This window comes from Mixophyes fleayi, chromosome 3 (genome assembly GCF_038048845.1).
Source record: "Mixophyes fleayi isolate aMixFle1 chromosome 3, aMixFle1.hap1, whole genome shotgun sequence".
NCBI classification, from domain to species: Eukaryota; Metazoa; Chordata; class Amphibia; order Anura; family Limnodynastidae; genus Mixophyes; species Mixophyes fleayi.
This window is the reverse complement of record NC_134404.1, coordinates 162,000,382-162,023,478: the sequence shown is the minus strand read 5'-3', so window position 1 is coordinate 162,023,478 and position 23,097 is coordinate 162,000,382. Positions and strand designations below refer to the sequence as shown.

The window sequence follows — 23,097 nt, the reverse complement described above, 5'->3', positions numbered from 1 at the left end:
TGACCCCACAGATAGGGCGAATCTGGTTTCCTGGTATCGTTATATTGACGATATTTTCTTTATTTGACAGGGAGACTTTTCTTCATTAACCAATTTTTGCAAAAGGTTAAACTGTAACAATAATTATATTCAGTTAACCTTTGATATAAATAAACAGAAGGTACACTTCCTGGATGTACATATATATGTGAAAGAGGGTAAATTATTTACCAAAAATTATAATAAACCAAATGACTCCAAATCTTTTATTTCTATGGACAGGAACCATTATGAGAAATGGCTTGAAAACATTCCTGTAGGGCAATTTCAAAGAGTTAGACGAAATTGCACCAATATAGAAGGTATATAAAGATCAAGCCCAAAATCTTAAGAAATTAATTATTGAGAAAGAATATAAAGATAATGTGACTGGATCACTATTAAATAACTTTTGGTAAAAATTTATTTAAAACAAATAGCGCAGGGCACTTATTTTTGATATTGTGTATATTGTGAGATAGGAAATCACTATCTCTGAGACCAGGGTAGAAAAGTTGGTTTTTCTGTTTAACCCTGCTATAGGATATGCCTATTTCTGATGTATATATCCGATACAATGAGCATGTGTTTACCAAGCTTTTGGTGTATTGTGATGTGGGGAAGTGCCTTGTTTTGGGGTTTTTTTTTGTTGTTCTGTGGAAATGTGTATTCGGTGACTGTCTGACGTATTCATGCCAGTCAGACCTTTTGACTTGCTAGTGAGTCTCCTGCCTCTGAAGAATTTCATAGCTAAGTATAAATATTTGTGGCTTTGCAATGCATATAAATCCATGTTTGTGCAAATAGAGTACATCCTGATTCTATAAATAGACTATTTCAGAACTGTATAAAAGATGAGCTGTGTGAGCATGTAATGTATCATTCTGATGTTCCATCTGACCTGACCACTGATACCTTAAATCAGTGGAACTGTCCTTGTCAGGACACTTGAGCAATAAACATCACTTTGCTTCAAAGACCTGCTTGACAACTTCTTCAATATTGCTGTAATCCTGTGACCTGCCGATTAGACCCTAAAATCGAATCCGTTCTCCGGCTGTCTGAGGTGTTGACCCAAGCTTTTCCAGTACCACCGCTCTGACAGCTACCTGCAGCTCTGGTCAGTGTGATAGGCCAGGGAGGATCCATCCACAGCAACCCAGATCCATAGTAAGAGGTCCGGAGTTACCAGCCCAAGTGTACCAGCACAGGAGTAAACTAGCAGTGACAGTTACCCAGAAGGAACGTGGTTCTGAGAGCCATAAAGGAGCTCAGTGGCGGCAGCATTATAAGTCCTTCCTACTGCGGCAAGAGGGCGCATTTGGGATAATGAAAGGGAACGGTGGCAAAGTAAGTCCAGCCGGTTCCCAGCAGCAACAGACAGGGTGGCATAGGCGGTCTATCTTGTCACAGATAATTATCTAGATTCTGTCATTGAAAAAGTACAAAAAAATGGAGAGGAACATTCTCCTTCTCCCTAAATCCAGTCGTGTTAAACGATAATCAGGAGAAAAAATTTGGAGTACCTTTCATAACTAAACACAACACCCATTATAAGGATGTAGAAAAAATCCTGAGGAAGCACTGGTCCATTCTAAGAAAAGATCCGGAGTTAGAAGATATTATACAAAACTTTCCACACTTATATACGGGAAATCATCTACACTTAAAAATATTTTAGTAAACCTATAAAAAAAATGAATAAATCAAAAGGATTTTATATATGCGGTTCCTGTATAGCTTGCAAAAATGTGAAATCTAAGGTCACCAAATGGGTGGAAGTGAAATTAAATACCACAAGTTTAGTCTATAAAATTGAAGATTTTATTACATGTAACACAAAGAATTGTATATATTTGGTTGAATGCAACTGTGGAAAACAATATATTGGGAGAACGGGACACAAATTAAAAGAACGTTGGAGTGAACACATCAGGAATATAAAAAAGGATATGAATTACACACTTTATCATTACATTGCAAGAATGAACATAAATGTGATATTTTATCTATAAAATACTTTTGTGGTCTAAAAAAATTTGGTGCAATTGGAGTAAAAGGGACTCAAAAACTGAACTGGCCAAAACAGAAATGAAGTTAATCTATTCAATGTGTACTTTAATGCCTAATGGCCTTAATTCAGATTTTGAAATGAAGTGGTTTTTATAATCTATCCACTTTATATGGATTCTATATAAACTTGGATCCATTTTCTCTCTAGATTTATTCACACCTAAGGGATTTCTTTCCTGTCTGTTTTGAATGGAAGGATTTTTGTATTGCTGTGTAGATATCGTTTGAGGTCCAGTCCATTAGTTATCCTTGGCTGAAATAGTTTCTAGGTAGGGGAAGAAATAGGATAGGCCCTTTGGATAGGATTCCCTATAATATTTTTTTAGATGATATGTTAAGATCACTTTAAATAGATGAGTTTATATCTCTATTTTTTTAATGTGCCTATTGTGTAGTCATATTACATGTTATATATAGTGTGAACATTTCCTATGAATTTTAATTTTCTTATATGGTTGCAATTTACATATTGCTATATTTGTAATCATTTGATATATGGTTGACTTTATTTCACAATTGTATTTTTTTATTTTTCATTATGGCTTAGTACTTTTAGATTGATTATAAATCATTTTTGAACAGTAAGTTAAATGTCCAATCCAGTCTCCATGAAAACTACATGCAAATGTATGTCTCTATGATTGGACGAGAGACCTTTATAAAACTGTTAGCTTTGTTGTTATCGCATTGCCTTGATAAAGATTATTTTAATTGAAACGCATCGGCAAGGGGCGGATACCTAGAGACGCAGACACGCCAGATCGTTTGGACCTAGTCCAAGTTCCAGAAGCTCGTGGATTTAATCAGCCAGCTACCCGGTCTATTGAACGGGACATTGAGTTATTTCTACATGCTCACATCCATCTAGAATGCAGTAAGGGTTCAACATTATCAGCGCTGCCTGTTTCCTCTATGGATTGTTCGATTTTGTTGTGGCCTTATTTGTTTTATAGCATTGAATACTTTTTTATTGGGATAATGTACCATTGTTAGCCTTTGTCTTTCCGGTATTCACCGCAAGAAGTCTTGTTGTTATAACTGATCCGGCCAATCAAGAGCAGATTCTCCCAATATTTCCGAGACAGGCTGATTAAACACTTACCTCTTGTAAGTTTGAAATTCAAAGGGGACGGATTCGGATCACATGGTATCATTTTAAGATCAAATACACACGGGTGACGTAGGGTCGTATATACGATATCAGTGAATATAGAGTTACAAGTTAACCTGTGCATGATACTCATGCATTCTAGTCAAATCAAGCTACTTAAGGTGTTAAAAAGGTTCTTGTCATGCATTTGGGCCTAGCCCAGGCCTCCTCAGGGGAAGAGCGTTACTTCCCGACGTAAGAGCCCTTTTTTAACGTGGTTTTGTCCACATGTCACCACCTCATCATTCTTCTCCATCACCTCATCCTTTATTTTCATCGCCACATCTATCCAGATGTCTATCCAGACACAGGGATCTCTCTCAGCGGTCCTGAGTATCACACTCCTCTCGCTCTGTCACCCCCGGCAACTACTCCCCACTGTCACCCCCGGCAACCACCAACCACTCCCAACTGTCACTTCTCCTTCAAGAAATATATATATATATTTTTTAAATCTTTATAAACACTTTTAACAATTAACAAATTAAATTAACAAATTAAAAACATCTTAATTTGGTATTTGGAATTTAGTAGGTCTGTGTATAACTCCGCCCAGCAGGTGGCGCTGCAGCTTGGTTTTATTTTTTCCACACACACACACAGACAGACTAACACACGCCACTAGGCATTTATATTATAGATGATATGATGTGATTCTTTTGATTTATCTTTCATGTGTGAATAATTTGTGGAAAAGACTACTGAAAACTCGCACTTATTCCGGAGATATATACTTTTAGAACCATATGACATATCATCTATTGAACTTTTCTCTGTGCATTAATTAAGCTTGAAAATCTTTTTCTTTCGTTTGTAACCTACTTTTATAAGTTGTTTGCGCCATAACTACTTACCACTATTTATTTTTATTTCTGTGGGAAGAATGCTATCAACAGGGTCAAGGCTCTATACAATGTGCTGGGTACCCATTTTTCTAATTCCCTTAATATAGCGAATAGGTTAGCTTCTTACTATGAAAACCTCTATAACTTAAAGACAGATGCAATTCTGACGCAAACCTCTCCTGAGTCTATTAATACATTTCTGGCCTCCATTTTGCTCCCATTCCTATCTCCTGAGGGAGCCCGAGGCTCTGTGATCGAACTGGACAGAGGAAGAGGTTAAAGGTGTCATAAAGTCCATGAAACGTGACAAGGCCCCCAGGCCCGGATGGCTTCACGCAAGACTTTTATACCTCCTTTCAGCCCAAATTGACCCTGGTCCTCACTAAACTATTCAACTCACCTCAGCCACTAAAGATACGTTCTTACCACAGGAAATACTTGAGGCGCAAATAATTACCATCCCAAAGCCAGGCATGGACCCCTCCCACCTCCACAATTATCGTCTCATAGCGCTCCTCAACTCCGATCTTAACATTTTCACTAGGTTAATTGCTAGCCGATTAATCCCTACCCTACCACACCACAAGTAATCCATTCAGATTAGGTGGGTTTTGTACCTGGAAGACAGGCACCGAACAATACAAGGAGAGTCTTAAACATTGTCGAAACTCACTCAGCTATCTCTGTACTCATTACTATTATCACTTGACGTCGAGAAAGCTTTCAATAGGATCCATTGGGAATACGTCTCTGCGGTTTTAACTAAATTTGGCTCCGGGGGATCTTTTCTACACGCTATCGCTACGTTGTACACTAAACCTTTGGCCAGGGTCTTCGGCAATGGGTTCCTCTGTCTCCCCAATTACTAACGGGCACCAGACAGGGTTGCCCTCTATCCCCACTGATATTTGCATTGGCTATGGAACCTCTAGCCTTCAAGATTAGAATGGCAGAAGATGTTAAAGGGACTGTCATTGGTACCTCTCACCACAAGATCTGCCTCCTATTTGAGACTTCTATAAGTATCTTCAGGTTAGGCACTGGATACAATCCCATCCCTCACACCCACTGATGTTGAGGCGGACTCCCCCTTGTATTCAAATGTCACTCTCCCCCACTTCCTATGCAGGCGGCATCTTAACATGGTATCGGCTTCTCCTGTCCCGTTGACAACCGTGACCTGCTGGTCCAAACTTCCTGGGAAACGGAGTTGGAGATCACTGTGTCAGTGGAAGATTGGAAAAGAATCATTCAAACATATATAAGATGTCAAAAAGTATCAACCACTCGGAGATGATTATTAAAGTTGTACACAGGCTGTACTTAACCCCAGATAAGCTCCACAAAATCTGGCCCTCAGAAACCAAATATTGTTGGAGGGAATGTGGCGATATTGGCACACTTGTGCATATTTTTTGGACTTGTTCTAAAATCCGATCATTATGGGCCGAGGTCTTCGACCTAATATCACAGGTTACTAAATCCAATATCTCCCCCCTCCCCCGCTATGGCACCGTTACAGCTATACCCTCCCCATCTCCAACGCCATAACCAATATGTCACACATACTCATCGCCGCTAGGGTGGCAAAAGCACAGAATAGGAAATCCCCACTACTTCCGTCTTTGTCTAAAATTATCAATGTAGCTATTGGCTTTAAACACTCTACAGCCGTATCGTTCCAGTGGTATTAATTCTACACGGAACACCGACCCCTACAAGACCCTTAAACTTTGGTGTGAGTACTCTGAGTTTTTCACTATTGATGGTCACAAAGGTACCCACTTCTCACGTTGATTGTCTCTAGATGTGTCTCCTCCTCCCCTCCCCCATTTCCCTTTTAGCTGTCCTTGTCATAAGTATTATGTAATGTACGGTGTCTTTTTTTATTTTTCTTGTTATGTGTCAGCAATGTTAATTGTTCAGTCTTCTTTGCATCTCAGATTGTACCCAGTAACCATTGCTAACAGTGCATATTATAATATTGGAACATTGCAGGCACTTCTACAAGAGATTAAGCCATTTAAGTCCTATTTATCACTTTTTCACAGCTGTTGTGCTGGGGAAAAAAAAAATATTTCTCTTTTAGAAAGCCAAGCACTTTTTTTTCCACGAGGCAAGAATTTGCTGTGCTGGCCAAGTATTTAATTGTGTGGACAACATGCTATAAATTAAATATATAAACTTTTTTTCTGGACTTAAGGAAAATAGAGAAAAAACTAAAATAGAAAGTGCTATAAAGAATAGGAGAAGCACAAAGTTCTTGGGAAGGGCACATCTGCCACTGGGAGAGCCAGGAATATCCTTGTGATGCTGGAAGTATGATATTCCCAGAGACCCAATACATATAAAAACATATGTTTTTCATTGATAAAAGAATACACGTGACATTTTCAAACCAGATTATTTATAAACATGTGCATAGTTTACAGCTATTACTGCCCCCACAGAAGGGCTAAATGACAGCTGTGTGTGCAGGTAGCTCTGAGCAGGAGCAAGTGACTAAGGAGAAAAGCAAAAAAAATATATACTTTTGTTTATTGATAACGGTTACAATGTTCAATATTATGGTGAAATAGCTTACCATACTTATCTCGCAGCCCAATAGTACATCGGAACACACCTCCAAAGGCGACATCCTCACCAAATATTACTGCAACACAAAGAAGTTGGATCAATTTACTTTGTTCATGTAGATCGAACATCAACTTCATTATTTTTTTTCTCCACTATGAAACAGAGTACCCTGCTGATTTATTTTTGTGGTAGTAATTTATACCTTTTTTAAACACCCCAAAAAAATGGGATCCCTAATGTCAACTGAACCTAGCGTTTTTAATTCTATTAGAAAAACGTGCGTTTTTGCCATAACACAAAACATGAGGCAGATAAAGTAATTTGGTTTGGATTTTTGGATTCGGGAGGAAGAGTTACCCTAGAGGTCCAAATTTTGTGGCGACTTCTTAATAAACATCCGCGATACTTAAAAAAAACTGGATAAAGAAGCTGCGATTAGTAAATTATTTAATAAATTGAAAAATCAATATTTAATCAAGTAATTGTCAGACAGTCTAGATATTTGGCAGAAATAGTTGTTTTAACATCCTCTCTTAACTCAAAGATTTTTGTAGAAATCTGAAATGGGTGGTGGACAACCCTGGTTGAACCGACGACCCAGCGCCAGACAAATCATTACCCATCTAATAATTAATGAAAAACACATATGTGCTTTGTAAGTGGCTATCATGCTTTTAATCAGTTGAAATGGAGTCCTGCTGGAGACCTATCGTGCCCATTACAACCATGTCAAAACAACATGAATTTTTCATGTGATTTCCAAAGACAGTCCCGTTTCTAAAGGTAGGTACAAACAACCCCAAAACTACTGCGATGAGCACCACCTTAAGTCTCTATAAATGGGTAGTTTCTACTTCAATGTTCAAAACAGTGTGAAAAGACAGAGAGGAAACAAAATTGGATACCTTAACCCAGCAATAAGAACGCAATATACTGACACACAGTAAGATTAGATCATCACAAAACACTATATTCTACTGTGACAGTATCAAATGAAGACTCTAAAATTCAGTTAATTCCAAAAATATTGGAAAACGTAAGTTATGCAAAATGAAAATAATTTAAGATCCACAACAATGTAGATGATACAAAGTCATGGAAATTATTATAATGTATCAAGATCGAAACCAGAATGATTATCCTGTAAAAACATCACTGAAAATCACTAAAAGTGTCAGTGTACAGTTGTACAAAGGATACACATTCATAATCTACAAATGATTGTCAAATAAGAAACACAGCACAGCAGCGGCTCCATGTGTTCACTGCTGTGCAGGATATGACAACTGACATATCAATAATGTGACTGAAATTCACATAAAAGGAAGAGATTACACAACTCAAACATTTCCTTCTACTGTTTTTAAAATATTGTGCAGCCTGATGCCAAGGAATCAAGTGTGATATTTCAGAGATGTGTGTCCTCTACATATCAAAAACTGTTGACAGCAAGATTTTCATACTGCCAAGAACGTCTTACGACAGCCAAAGACGTATCACATTAATTAAGATACTAAAGAAAAAAAAAGGTTGTTATAATACAGATACAATTTTAATATTTGGTACAAATTAAAATATAACCAAATTCATATGAAAAATATAACTCTGACTAACAATCAAATCTTCTGTTGGTCCTTACTGATTGCACCATGCATTTGACAAACGAGGCCAAACAGTGTCAAGCAATGTGCGTGCAAATTTAACCTTCCGGTATAATGCAGTTGCTGATGTTGGCAAGAAAAATATCCCACAATGATGCCTCTTAAAACAATGGAATAAGCTGTCCAGCTGCTGAGACTAGTATATTGCTCCCACTATTTAATAGCCCCTCTTTATAAAAAAAAAAACCTCACTTAACACCAGGGGGTAAACGTATCAAGCAGAGGTTTTCCGGCGGGTTTGAAAAACCAATCAGATTCTAGCTATTATTTATTTAGTACATTCTACAAAATGATAGCTAGAATCTGATTGGTTGCTATAGGCAACATCTCCAATTTTTCAAACCTGCCGGAAAACGCTCACCTTGATACATTTAGCCCCAGGTGTATTCTCTGCACAAACAAAAATGAATGTGTATTAATTATATGGCATACCCTCTTCAAAACGTCAGCCTGGCTAGAAAACCAGTTTTATGGTAGTATATAGGAGCGCTTTCACTCGTCCTCCCCTGCTGCATTGCTATGGCAAATGCAGCATGACCCCCTGTTGTCTAGTGAGGAAACAGGAAGTTGGGGGCACTTCCTGTCTGACCAGTAAAAATAACGGACGCAGTACTTTTAGCTGCGCTCTGTATGTATATATACAAGTCCCCCAAACGCACACAGAAGGTGGACACAGAAGTGGTCCCCACTACTTAGATATACATAAGAGAGGAGTCTGTATGTCCACAACCGATTCCTGCACGGATGTGTAGAGACATAGTGCATTTTACCAACCTGCCTGCATCTGTATACTCCATAAACCTGTATAAACCCGTATTGCCTGTTGCTACTGTTGAATACTGCCATACTACAAGTTACCAACTGTGAGTACCTGCATATTCTACTGTTGCTATCTTTAATAAACAGCAACCTGTTTAAGATACAAAAGCGTTATGGCTTAACATCCACATTAATACCGCTGAACACCTTTATTAACATCAAAAGGTATAACCAACAGGTTATGGGCCCAGGCACCGTGCGTTAAAGCAAACGCTTACACATAAAGAAAGATAACAGAAGTACAAGAGAATAAAAGGAAGCTGATATATTACAGAATAGTCCTTTATGCAATACAAAAAGAGAAAAAAATGCACAGCACAGGCACCAGTATGAACTTTGTGAAATTAAAAGGTTCTGAGAATTATGCAACATGGAAATTTTCAATGCAAATGCAGTTAATGAGGGAAAAGTTGTGGAAAGTCACAGTAGATCCAGACGCCAGACCAAATGCTGATGAAGTGAATAGAGCCATAGGCACCATTTGTTTAGCTGTAGAACAGCATGTGTAATCATTAATGATAAAGATTCAGCAAGCGAGATGTGGACTGCTCTGAAAATTGTGTATGAGGACAAAGGTCTGATGAGAAGAATAAACTTGAGGCGTACACTGTATGGGACTAAATGGAGTACTTGTGAGAATATGGATAAATACATAGACAAGATGCTGTCGATATCCCAGTAATTGGCATCTGTGGGAGCACAGGTGGACGACGAGGAAGTCGCAATGCGATGGCAGCTTCAGATAACAGTCAATCAATGGAGCTGTGGTATATGAGACTGGATCATCTGGGATACAACAACGTCCAGAAACTCGCTGATGGGATGGTGACAGGCATCACTGTGAACAGTTCTGAGAGACTGACATGCGAGAGCTGTATAAAGGGTAAGCAAACTCATTGTCCCATACCCAAGTCAGCAACTTGAGCTGAAGCACCCCTAGCTCTAATGTATACTGATGTATGTGGTCCAAAGGAGGTGAAATCAGTCATTGGCTACTTTCTGACACTCTTTGATGACACATGTCTACTTCATAAGAGCTATGAGTGAAGTCGTAGGGAAAATTGAGGAATACAAGAGACTTGTAGAGACTCAAATGGGTCTGAAACTAAAAGCCTTGAGATCCGACAATGGCGGAGAATACGACAACAGGACTTTAGCTTAATTCTTAAGAAAATATGGCATACAGTACCAACTATCAAATGCTTACACACCAGAACAGAAAGTGTGAGTGAACGAGCAAGCAAAATATTTGTTGCACGAGCACGGACTATGTTGAATGACGCAGGTCTGGAGTAAAGGTGTTCGGCGGAAGCAGTGTCCACTGTAGTCTACCTTAAAAACCCAGCACCCACAGTAGCTGTGAAAGATAAAACGCCACTGGAGGAGTGGTCCGGTAAAAATTTCAACCATCTCTGTGTATTCAACTGTAAGGCGTATGCACATATTCCTAAAGAAAAGCGTTGTAAGTTAGATTCCAAGTCAGTGCAGTGTATCACGCTCGGGTACTGCCAAAAGAGTAAAGGATATAGACTTTGGGACATTATCAAATCCAAAGATGTGGTGTTTAACGAAAACACGCCACTTAATGGAGTATTGGAACAGCAACCACAAGAAAGGTTTGTGACACTGGACGTTCAGGCAGCAGAAAGCGTGTCCGAGACTGAAAATGTAATTGTGGATACCCAACCGGAAAACAGAAGCTCTATGAGAAGCAACAAAGGTATTCCACCTAGGAGATTTAGCAAGGAGTTCTCTAATCTATCTTTTTGTGAAATGCAAAACATTGAAAAGGCTGCAGAGTGAGTGTGTGTGTGTGTGTGTCCAAAAGCACACAGGTGGTGAACAGGGGCTCCCCACTACTTATATATACATAAGACAGGAGTCTGTATGCCCACAACTGATTCCTGCACAGATGTGTAGAGGTATAGAAACGTAGTGCATTTTACCTGCCTACATCTGTATACTCCATAAACCTGTATTGCCTGTTGCTACTGTTGAATACTGCTATACTACAAGTTACCAACTGTGAGTACCTGCATATTCTACTGTTCTACATTTTTAATAAACAGCAACTTGTTTAAGTTACAAAATCGTTGAGGCTTATCATCCACATTAACACCTTTTTTAACATCAAAAGGCATAACCAATATTTTAGTCTTTAAGATGGCACTGCAGAGAGGGAGCATTGTTGAAAAACAAATAGCTTTAATCCAACCCTAACAACTGGTACGGTTTAGAGTCAGATATAATGAAATAAAGCCACCTCTACCAGCCTGGGATGGGGGGACTTCCCATCACCATATTGTGAACTGATGGGCTCCCCAGCCACCTGGTTTGGAAAATCAACTGGCTCTGTATACTGAAAAATTAAAAAAACAAAAGTGATAAACAAATGTAGAAAGCATCAAACTACCTTTTAATGCTTGGCGATTCTGCTGCCATCAAGTCACCCATGCAGTATGATTTCTCCAGACATAATGTTAACATTAAAAACAGATGATACGTTTTACTTGCAATATCATTGCTAACAGAATGGTTTGTTGTTGGATCACTGTAAATAAATCATAGTTGCCTACTCTCCCGGAATGTCCGTGAGAATCCCGAATTCTTAGGAGTTCTCCTGGACTCCCGAGAGAGGAGGCAAAAATCTCGGATCCAGATTTCGGCATTGTTGAAGACGACGGGGGGCGGGGCTAAATGTGTCATCATGGCCTCGCCCCCTGCTGCAATTGGCTAAAAATGCCTGAGATTGACAGGGGCGGAGCATGGCCACACCCCCCTCGACGGACCCCCCTCCCGGAAAAACGCTGCAAAAGTAGGCAAGTATGAAATAAATCAGGTTGCAGTGAAAACCACAATTTACACTGAATGAAAAAAGAGAAAATAACAAATAAATTTACATTAATGAATCGACATCATCTGTAATTAGGGCCACCAAGAGAAATATCTGTCCCTGGTACAGAAACTTATTGGAGCCCATTCCATAGCCTCCAATGCCACCAGGTTGGTGACTCCTCCCACAGACCAGGGTTGCCCGTTATCTGCCTTGTTTTTCCTTCTACTGACAGCTAAGTATAGCTATATTCTTTAGTAAGCAACAGAGTAGTCTTATTCTATTCGTGTTATAGCAGCAATGAAGTACCACATATACAAAATATGATATATTTTGGGGGGAAACTCAGGTGGACATGCAGGTATAGGAAAGCAATAGTAAGTGGGTTTTTTTTGTTCTTTATTTGGTGATAGTGTTCATTTAACACAGAATTACTGAATGATTCCTCTATTCTAAATCCAGCCTGGAGCACATAAGACACAGACCAAGAATAATTTGTTACTTTTACTGTGGATTGGGACCTACTGTTGTCAGTTAGTTAAGAATTACAGTTGTTTATTTATAAACACTATATTATCTCTGACCATCTATTCTAGATCATTATTAGTTTGCAAAAAAACATTGGTGTGCATACTCTAAGTGTTGCATATTTTATAGTGGAAAAATTTAACATCCTCAAAAAATTCCAAGTCTAGGTTGTACTATTGAGGGTGAAACTTTCATCAGGCTCAATACTTCTTTTTTATACGTTTATCCAACTTTATACCATATCTATAAGCTCAACCACAATCCCTTTGCAGTTTTCACCTATCAAACATGGTTATACATGGAAATAATGATATCAGACACTCTGTTTACATCATTCACCAATGATACACTTATTCATTAGTGAGGAATGTATTCTTCCCATTGTCCTTCAACAGACTAATGTTGATTTTTCCACTCCTACAGTATCTTGTCAAGAGACATTTGTCAACTCCAAGAGATAAGACTTTTTCTTCCAGACATACCTGTGAACAGAGTGATTGTGGGTAGAGCTTATGAAGACGGCAGAGGCTATTTACTAAACATTAAAATTGCTGCTAAGCAGAGCAAAGAATAGCTTTGAAGCCGCTGTCTGTGCTTCAATTTGCAAAACTACAATATGCTGGTGGAGCAATATGGCTGAATTTGTGGGAAAGCAGAAGTTTGCACAGCACTCCTCACTTTATGGAGCAGTGCAGAACTCAGACTTAATTTTGCGTAGTAACATTTTCATAATGACATAAAGGGCTAAAAAGGGCTCAGTTCAGGAGCGTTCCTAGTCTGGTTGGCCCCCAAACACTAATAGCTAGAACATACTTACCCACTTTTTTTGGGTCCATCGAAGGGGAGTGGCCACGCGCGGTGCACCGTTAGGTTCCAGCTCTGTCAATCTTATGTAATTTCGGCCAATCGCAACAGGGGGCGTGGCCACAATGCCATGTTTAGCCCCACCCCCACCCATCTATAACAACGGAGACAGCTGGATCAGGGATTTTTGCCTGTTCTCTCGGGAGTCCGGGAGAACTCACAAAAATTCGGGAGTCTCTATGGCAACTATGAGCTAGAACTGCTTGTGAACTGGCCAGATATACAAAGCAGAACACACACATCATTGTAAAGAACCTGCAGAAAGGTTTAGCTGACACTGGAGTAGTGTTCCACAGGTTCACAGCATAGCATCACTTGCACATATATGATCTGCATAGAAGAGTTTGTCAGAAGCAGGGGGCTATAGACGAAGTATATTAAAGCAATCCTATCGTTCCTTATCTCATTAAATAGTAATGCAATAGTTACTTTTGATTAAAGTCTTCAGCCTTCATTAGTTACAATCCAATGCGTCATCTTGGTTGGGCACCTGGTGTGACCAGGAAGAAAACCTACCCTCCCAGAATGTCAAGGAAACTCCAGGATTTTAGGCAGTCCTTCCAGAATTCCAGGAGAGCATGCCACTTCCAAGAGAAGTGAGCGGAACAGGGGCCTTGATGTGATTCGCAACAAATGGCATTATTTTGGCCCCGACCCCGCAATGTGGTGCTGCAATTACAACACTGCACAATGACGGACAAGGCCAAAATTACGCATATTGAGTTTTTATTACATCACAATGCCACTGTAATGTAATGCATCATTCTGTTATGTCTTTCAGGGCAATGGGTTCTTTTGTGGTTTAGTAAAAGGAGCTGAAAGTGTGTACTTTACATATTGTTTTGTTATAATGCACCTCATCACGATTTTTGCTTACTCTGTTTTTAGAACCTATATTTGTCAGGTTGAAATAGGTTAGTAGTGCTGTTAGCAGGTTAAGTATAAAACAAGATGCTCTCTGGGAACAGCAATATATTAAAGAAGGAAAACCAGCAAAACGATGGACACAACCAGATTTAACAACAATATGGGTTGCGCTGTGGAAAACCTATACTACTGGTGTTGAAATCATTATACCTGGAGTTTCTCATAAAAACCAGAAGAGAATCTCTAGAAACATGAATGGTCTAAAAAAAAAAAATGTATTCACCAAGATGAATGCAATCAGAGAAATCTATACAAAATAAAATATAAAAACATCGCCATCAATTGTTTCATATGTAATATAATAAGAACCTTCAGAACTGAGGTAATTAATTAAATTAATTATAATAGCAATACTTCTTCATTCCAATATAAAGAGGCTTTTTCCCACAGTTCAAAAAGTGGGTATGTCTTTTTAAGGGCTATAACTTCAACTTGTGCCACCCCATAAGTTGTTAAATGAGATTCAAAGATATTCCTCTGTGATCACAGCAATTTAGCTGTGATCACAGAGGAATATCTTTGAGGTGGCAATAGTGAAAGGATGACAGTGGCGGTACTTGTATAACCCCTTTGCCACAGAGCCCCAGCGATAGCTACCTTCGGCAAAGCATGGTAATTGCCAGCGCCGACGGTAGCCTTTAATAAATAGAAAGAAGCCATTTTCCATTTAATACCTGGGGGCCTGATTCATTAAGGATCTTAACATAAGAAACTTCTTATTTCAGTCTCCTGGACAAAACCACGTTACAATGGAAGTGGTGCAAATTAGTATTCTGTTTTGCACATAAGTTAAATACTGACTGTTTTTTCATGTAACACACAAATACTTGATAGCTTATCTGTACACTGAAACTTAAAGTTGATATTTGTGTGCTACATGAAAAAAACAGTCAGTATTTAACTTATGTGCAAAACAGAATACTAATTTGCACCCCTTGCATTGTAACATGGTTTTGTCCATGTTACAAAATAAGAAGTTTAAGTTAAGATCCTTAATGAATCAGGCCCTGTGTCCCTTTATTTCATATAGAGAGCATAAAAACCACTATAAAAATATATATGTATATTTAGACATTGAACTGTATCTGTAACATAAGTAATACTCCAAAGGCATGAGATATCAGATTTGCAAATGCATACATTCCCACTTATTATGAAAGTATTGTACCTGCAGATGAGTCCCGGGATAGTGCATTATCCAATGCACTATTTACAGATTGGAAGAGATTCATTTTCTGAGTGGGTCCTGCAAAAAGGGTAGAAGAGAGAACATATCTGTAGTATACTTGTAATATCAAGGACAACTGAATATAATTCATGAAATGTTTAAGTAGGTAGTTAAAAGGCAACATTCTCATGTTTTGATGTTTGTGTTTAAGGATAGTGGAGTGATCTATGAAAAGAATGTTAAAACAAAAGCACATTACACAATCTGATTCACGATTAAACTACTGCCGATACATAAGAAAAATACATTAGAGCAGATTTAGCTGTTCATCTACACAGTGAAATATTTTGTTTTAGAATCGCAGCGACATCACTACTCATATCCACCTGCATTCTGCAAACTCTACCAGTATTTCAGGTGCCCTGGACACTGCAAGGAAATCAGTCCAACGATTGTTATGAAGGAGAGGTACAGCTCTGAAAATGGAGATGGTCACCAGGGGCGCCAAGAGAGGGTAGCAGGTAAAGTACTGGGGCCCGGGCCTGTGTCATTGGAGGAGCCACTAACTTGGTGTAGTCACACAAACATTGGTATTTTTTCAAGGGGCCCCAAGAAGTTGATGAACCAGGGCCCGAAATCCCTCTTGGCGGACCCGATGGTCACTCAAGTGTGTATTAAAATAAGCCATTGCTTATCTTTAGTTCTAATAAAGACAATTATGTGTCCAACCCCTTTTATAAATACTAGTCTCCTTAAAGCTAAACAACCACCTAAATGTTAGATTTTACTTACCTCCTCCCTTACTTAGGTGGAACTCCAGGAAATACTCTGTGCAACTGTTTTTAACAAACAGTCCTTCCCCCCTGCCATTTTCAAGTGGCATACTGAATTGATTTGCCTGTTCTGTATTACAAAGCCAGCAGAGCCCTGGGAAAAATGGTTGCATGGAGCAGGCAAAAATGTAACATATAGGTGGCAGTGCTAATCAAAACTGGTCAGATTGTGAGTAATGCCAGTGTTTCCGCGGAAAGTACTCATCTGGAAAAATAAATCAGTTAGTGGAGTATTTCCTAAGTAAAGTACACCACTGTTCAATTGGGATCTGCTATTATTACTATTATTGAATTGTAAGGTATCGCAGTGCTCCTCAGTCTTGGACAATAGGGAATACATGAAACAGGGATATACAATTACTTCCAAGATGACGTCCTGATTGGATGGCGCCAGTAGAGCCACATCCATCAAGCCAGCGGATACACTGTCATCAGGGTCTTCACCAGGGAGCTGAGTGATGCTCAGCACCCCAGTGCTACTGGCTGGCAGCAACAAGAGTCTTAATGCTTGCCAAGCCAGTCCTGGCATCCTCTGCACATGCTTGAGCCATTATGCCGACTTGGGCAAATGAACTGGAAACCAATAAACATTTACTACTAATCAAAATAAATGACTGATCCTCCATTTCAACATATATTCAGCGCTGAATGATATGGAAGTTATATGAAAAGGGTGAATTCCTTGATATCTTTTAAATGGATTTCTGTAATCAATAATAGGCCGGAAACCTTGGATACATCAATCCTAACATAGATAGATAGATAGATAGATAGATAGATAGATAGATAGATAGATAGAATTTGGTTACTGCATGTCTCTACATTATTAATATTGGAATTTATTATTTCAATCTTTAAAGTTATTATATTCAAATATCCCAGAGTGCACCATAAAAAGCCAGCTACTATTTTCTTTTTCTTAGTGACATTTGGAATGCCAGCACCTACCCCCTCCCTCATCAGTGCGGACTGACCTTTTCTGTGGTAAGAATCTGCCGACTCCTACACGACGGACTATTGAAACCATAACTCCCAACTCTCCTGATTCCAGCTGGACGGTAGGTCAGAAAGCGAACATGATAGGACAGAGGGGTGTGTGACTAGCTAGCCTGGTTTGTACAGATCAGGGGTAGTGCTTATTTTCTCACAATTTCTGTTTGAGCAAATCTTGGGAAATATGGTGAAATGCACATTAAAAGAAATATTTAAACATTTATTCACATACTTTATATCAAACTATTATTCAATGGCTGTTCATAAATGTACCTACTATTAAAATTAGAAATTGTAACTATTGGTGACATAGTCACTTTAAGCACTAAACATGTTCATGAACCCAACAAAAAAAAAAGTTTGGGCTATCCCTAGCTTCTAAGTAGAAAGCATTGTGCAAAATATGTAGATATATATATATATTAATAAAATATTGACTTAATGTTCAAATATTTCTCCCATTGTCAAATACAAACAAACCATAAACAATTAGGGGATAACAACATACTATGAACTCACTGACACAGAGCAGTCTTTCAAAACAACTTTATACACTCCACATAAATCCACATTATTTACTTGCACCTAGGCTGCAAGTAAATAAAAACATTTACATGTGTGACATCACCTCCAACTGAAAAGACAGGTTAAACATGAGGAGCTTATGTATTATCATAGACACACTGCAGTATTAAGGAATTTCAAGAATATGCATTTCATGTGTGTGACATTACTGCTCACTTCAGATTAAGATAAGTGTTGGCAATGGATTTTACAGAATCCTTAGAAAAATGACTGGTTTCTTCCAGGATTCAGAACATCCATAGTGTTATGTTAGAAAGCACTTTGCTACATGTGACCGGCAGTGTCATGATGCGAGAATGGAAAAAAGCAGGAAGCACAGACCAAAACTTAGAAAGTGGAAGAAATAGATCAACCAACAGCATATACTAGTGATGTGAGGCTTTTATCAACCTGGTGCAGGAGCATTGTAGTGACCAACACCTGTAACAGTTCACATATCAAACTTGTTAAATACTGAGACCCCATCTGCTCTCTGGCCCAGAAGTCCATAAAAAGAAGACATCTGAATCTTTTTAATAGTAACTGCACTCACTCCTCGGTTACACAAATAATATCTACTAATATGCATGGGTTAAAGCAGTGTTTCCCAAACTCGGTCCTCAAAGACCTCCAACAGGCCACGTTTTCAGAATTTCATTAATCATACACAGGTCGAGTAAATCTATTTGGCCGAGTAAGTAATTTTCCCACCTGTAATCTGAGAAAGACATGCACAAAACATGAGCTGCTGGGGGACCTTGGGGATAAACTAATTAATCTTACTCCTTATCTCCTCCACTTGATTGCCCTGGTTCATAGGAGCAGGGCCGGCGCTAGCATTAGGTGAACCTAGGCAGGTGCCTAGGGTGATAGGTTTTAGGGGGCACCGAAACTTCTGAGCGACATAATGTCACTAAGTTAGTGCCTTTATTGTCATCACAGCACCCCCTCACCATGTGCTGTACACTGACATAGAACAGCAGCAGATGGCAGCTTGCTACCCGTTTAGCTCCCTACTGCTGCTCCTCCTTGTTGGTAATAGGCTGGGAATGCAGTGCCAGGCTATGAAGTCACAGCCTTGTAACACACTCCCAAGAGGAGAACATGCTGCTCTACCCCCTGTCCACACAAAGTAAGGAGTGATGTGGGGGCTGGCAGAGTCCAATGGGAAGGGGGGCAGCATCATTTGTCAGGATCATATCTCTAAATAATTGTGGGTACTCACGTTACCTCCCCACTCCATGTGGATGAAAAATGCCACGAATAGACATGATTAGTGCTGGAGGCAGCACAAATATTGGGGTGCTCAAGAACCCACAGAGCTGGCTCTTATGCACTAGCTCATCCTTTTTTCTTTTTTTTTTTTTTTAAATGTAACTTCTGGCAACGTAATTTTCTGTGGGAGACCAGTAGGTAAGTCAATAAGGGACAATGCTAATTGGAACGGTTTAAATTTGCTATTTTAAAATCCATGGTTTTTGTGGCATCTTTGCATATTTTACTAAAACGCAAGTCAACGGCTACCTTGCTATTATCATTATTACTAAAGGTCACCTGTGCATTGAATAGAAGTATTTCATTAAATAGAATGATGTTCAATATAATTCTCCCTCTAGTTATTTCTGCTATTTCTTAAAAAATATTCTTTCTCTGGCAGTTTTATTGTCCCATTTATGCCCTGACAGTTACAATCCTCCATTAACTTCTTTCTGGTCTTCACTACACTTCTATTCTAATCTTTAATGAAACAGTAATTCCTCTAGTTACTAGAGGAAGTCTTTTGCTCCAATAACACTACTCTAGAAGGGACATTCCCAATAGCAACTAACCTGGCATATATATATTTGAAGTGTCAGATCAGGACCAGCCTCCCTAATACATTTCAGTCTACTCATTCCAAATGAGATCCAGCTATCTTCATGATCCTGTTCTTCAAATTTCCACTGGCATGAGCCTGTTTCTGCTCAAATCTAATGCTGCGTAAACATCGGTAACTTACTTCCTGAAGTAAATAGCATATGTATCCGGCACGTGAGCAGCAGTTGAGATGGCTGTACTTTAGATCAGCTTTGTGCCCACATAACCATCTTCACTCCAATATAAAACGGTCACAAATTTGAGAAGGCAGTGGAAAACTTCAGGGTAGTGCTGAAGGGTGTCATCAAACGAGAGTATGGTTTTAAAGTACTCTCTCATACTATCTCCGTTCAGCTGCTGGACCTACCGAGTACAACTGTCATTGCTGTTGCAATCGCTGTATATACCTTTGTGATCTCTGCTGCCTCCACAACTTTTACAAACAAGGGTAACAAATGTCCTGTGTTGGTGTCCAGCGGTGAGCATGATGCCTAACAAATTAACTGGGCACTAATCCAAGCTGAAGAATAAACTCGAGAGTGCACAAAAGCGAAAGCCTAATCCAGAACCAAAAGAAGGAGGCTCAGTTAATATAAATGTTAAAGGACAGTCATGGTTGCAAGAAGCTCTCTAAAGACTTCTACAAAGGCTATTTCACGTTTTATGCCTCCACCTTCCACTGTTACCCCTCATTCCAAACATATCACACAAGTGAAAGCTGTACAAAAATGGAGGTCGTCAATGTCTGCTTTAATATTGGTGGCCAATAATGTTTCTACCTAAAAGTAGCCACAAGCAATTTTCCCACCAGCAGTTTCAATGGTTATTCTACTACCTTATGTATCAAATGTCTTCCACAATTTAGATTGTAAGCACATCTGGGCAGGGCCATCTTTACCATGAGTTGCGTGTCATTGTATGTAATTTAAATCAAGATCCCCTCAAGTCACAGCTCTGTGTAATATGTTTGTGCTTTATAAACAATATTAATAATAAATAATAAGTAGACTATTGATGGTTATTCCATCTTCCATTTGACACAAATAATGGTATGCAAAACATTTACTTGAGGGAATTAAATCATATGATGCTTAAAGAGGACTCTCATTTGCGCACAATAAAATCATCCACATTGTGGGCTACACTAGCATGCAGTATACTAATTTTCTAGGAAATAATGACATGACTCAGCCACCACCTGACTAATATTCATGAAGTCTGCCTTATATTCATAAGAAACATGGTCCAAGTGATTTCATAGACTATATTCTCATGAGTTCAGCCACAAAATGGATGCCTCTACTGTGTGTACAGTATGTGACAGGTTGACTTTAAAGGGGCAAGAGTCATTCTTACAGATGTAAGGCCACAAAGGCTAGCTAAAAACTGGTTGCTTCGGGAAATGTAGCACATAACTGCCATTCTCTTAACGGTTGGTTGCAAGCAAACAAAGTAGTATTACTGGCAGGTCAGGTCCAGCAAAGAAAATTATGTTACAAAATGTGTGTAGCAAGGCTTTACTAGGTCAAGAAAGCAGAACAAGAGAGAGAAAACTTTAAGAAAAATAAATAGGGGGACCGATACTGCAACCAGTTTTACACATACATACAAAAACAAGGTTACATTTTTGGGGACATTATATAATAAGTTCATTGCTTGAGACTGTGTATTTAAAGGCATTCATGATTTGCTAAAGTCTGCAGACCTTTAGTAGCTGCCCAAAGCAGACAGATTTTTAGACCACTGTAGAGGTCACATTATCCAGTACTGTATCACTGCTCTCATTGAGACAACTATTTTTTCATTTTTAAATAAATAAAAGATTAAAAAAAAGTTGAGTCACTTTAAATAAGGACCTATGTTCCCTTATTGAGTTACACGAGATGATCTGCCAATCTATATTTTAGGGAAGGGGACATTCAACTTAATTATGGGAGCATAAGATAGTAATCAGTACCTTGAGGAGACAATTTTAATGACCATAAGCAAGTTAGCCACATCACTAATCATTTTTGTACTGTAAATTGCTTATGTAAGACAGGTATCCATAGTCTCATCCACACACTAGGTCACATAACTTGTATATCTTGTCTGTGACACAAAAATAAAATATACACGGTTGTGTTTATTTAAAAAGTTCCGAACCCCAGGGCAGCTAGACATTTGTATTCATCCTGTATCTCAGACATAGACATGCACTCCTGTAAGATACACAATGTCACACACTTGCTCTCACCATATTCGGTGGGCTCAGGGTCAGGTTGGAAGGTGAAGTGCGCTACCGATCTCCTCGATAATTGCACATCGGTTCGAGACCATCGCAGCATGCACCTAGCCACCCGGCTCCCGTTCCCAATTACTACCCGCAGCGCCGCCATGTTTGTAGTCAGCAGACTCCACAATGACTGAACAACGCGCAGAGGGCGGGACTAGAGGAGGGCTGCTCCGATTTGCCACAAGTGTGGGATGGTAACTAAGAGGTAGAACGACACCGGCGAATCACCTGCCAGTATTCGTGGGGCGTGACCGCGGCATGCTAGTGACGTCACCAACCCATGTAATTGTTTCTTTCTTGAAGGTGAGAAAGGAGACCAGCTGGCTACAGCACATTGTGCTGGTGACACCTTGTGTAACGGCGAAGGAGACTGGGGGTTATCGCTAAAGCCCGTAAATAAAGCAATTTGAAGCTTTATCTCCGAGTAAACTACCATTAGGGTTACCAAGTTGAAAAGTATTGTACTCACAAACTAAATAGTCAATGATAACAAAACCTATATTTTCAGTAAGGTATGTGTAAATACAGTACATAAAACTACAGTATTTACAGTTCCTTCCCTGCAAGATGTTACGGGCAGGATAACAATTACAGTAGTGGGCTACGCTGGGAATTACTACTGTATTTTATATTGGCTTTTTTTATCTGTAGGAAAGGGTGGCAGGGAAAAATGGTGTCATATTTTGGTGTAAGATATTAAAATAGATATCTATTTTATTTGTGTTATGCTTGTTTTGGGGGGGGAGGGCATCTGAAATACATGGAATAAATGTTCAAATGTTAAACCCCCAAAATTATTTTCTGTTGAAGGGGAAAATTAGTTATATAGCGTCCTTTAATTGCAGAACAACTTTGTAACCATACATTGGGGCATATTTAACAAATTGTGATAGTGTACTATCGTGCACTTACCATGAATTACATGTCCCTCTTTGTGTCCCGCAAATTTAAGTAGGGTGCATCGCTGCTTTGCATTCCTTTGCGTTTTTGGGAGCAGTCACCATTCTACAGTCTGGTGACTGCTCCCATCCACAATCTAATAAGTTCTGAAAAAAAGTTTTTTTCTGTAACTTGTCTTGAAGCTGGCGTACATTATCATAAATGAAAAATTT

General features: G+C 39.1%; 1 protein-coding gene across 1 annotated transcript in view; it reads right to left on the bottom strand.

Moving 5' to 3' along the window:
- The window catches only part of BCKDHB (branched chain keto acid dehydrogenase E1 subunit beta), a 409,624-nt gene extending 387,492 nt beyond the window's left edge, over positions 1 to 22,132 (bottom strand). The window contains exons 1-3 of the mRNA XM_075200910.1: positions 21,947 to 22,132; positions 15,464 to 15,541; positions 6,671 to 6,739 (exon numbers count right to left, since the gene is read on the bottom strand). Coding sequence (XP_075057011.1) covers positions 6,671 to 6,739; positions 15,464 to 15,541; positions 21,947 to 22,088 — 289 coding nt within the window. The 5' untranslated portion in view covers positions 22,089 to 22,132. The remainder of the gene's footprint in view (positions 1 to 6,670; positions 6,740 to 15,463; positions 15,542 to 21,946) is intronic.
- Between the last annotated feature and the right edge of the window lie 965 nt (positions 22,133 to 23,097).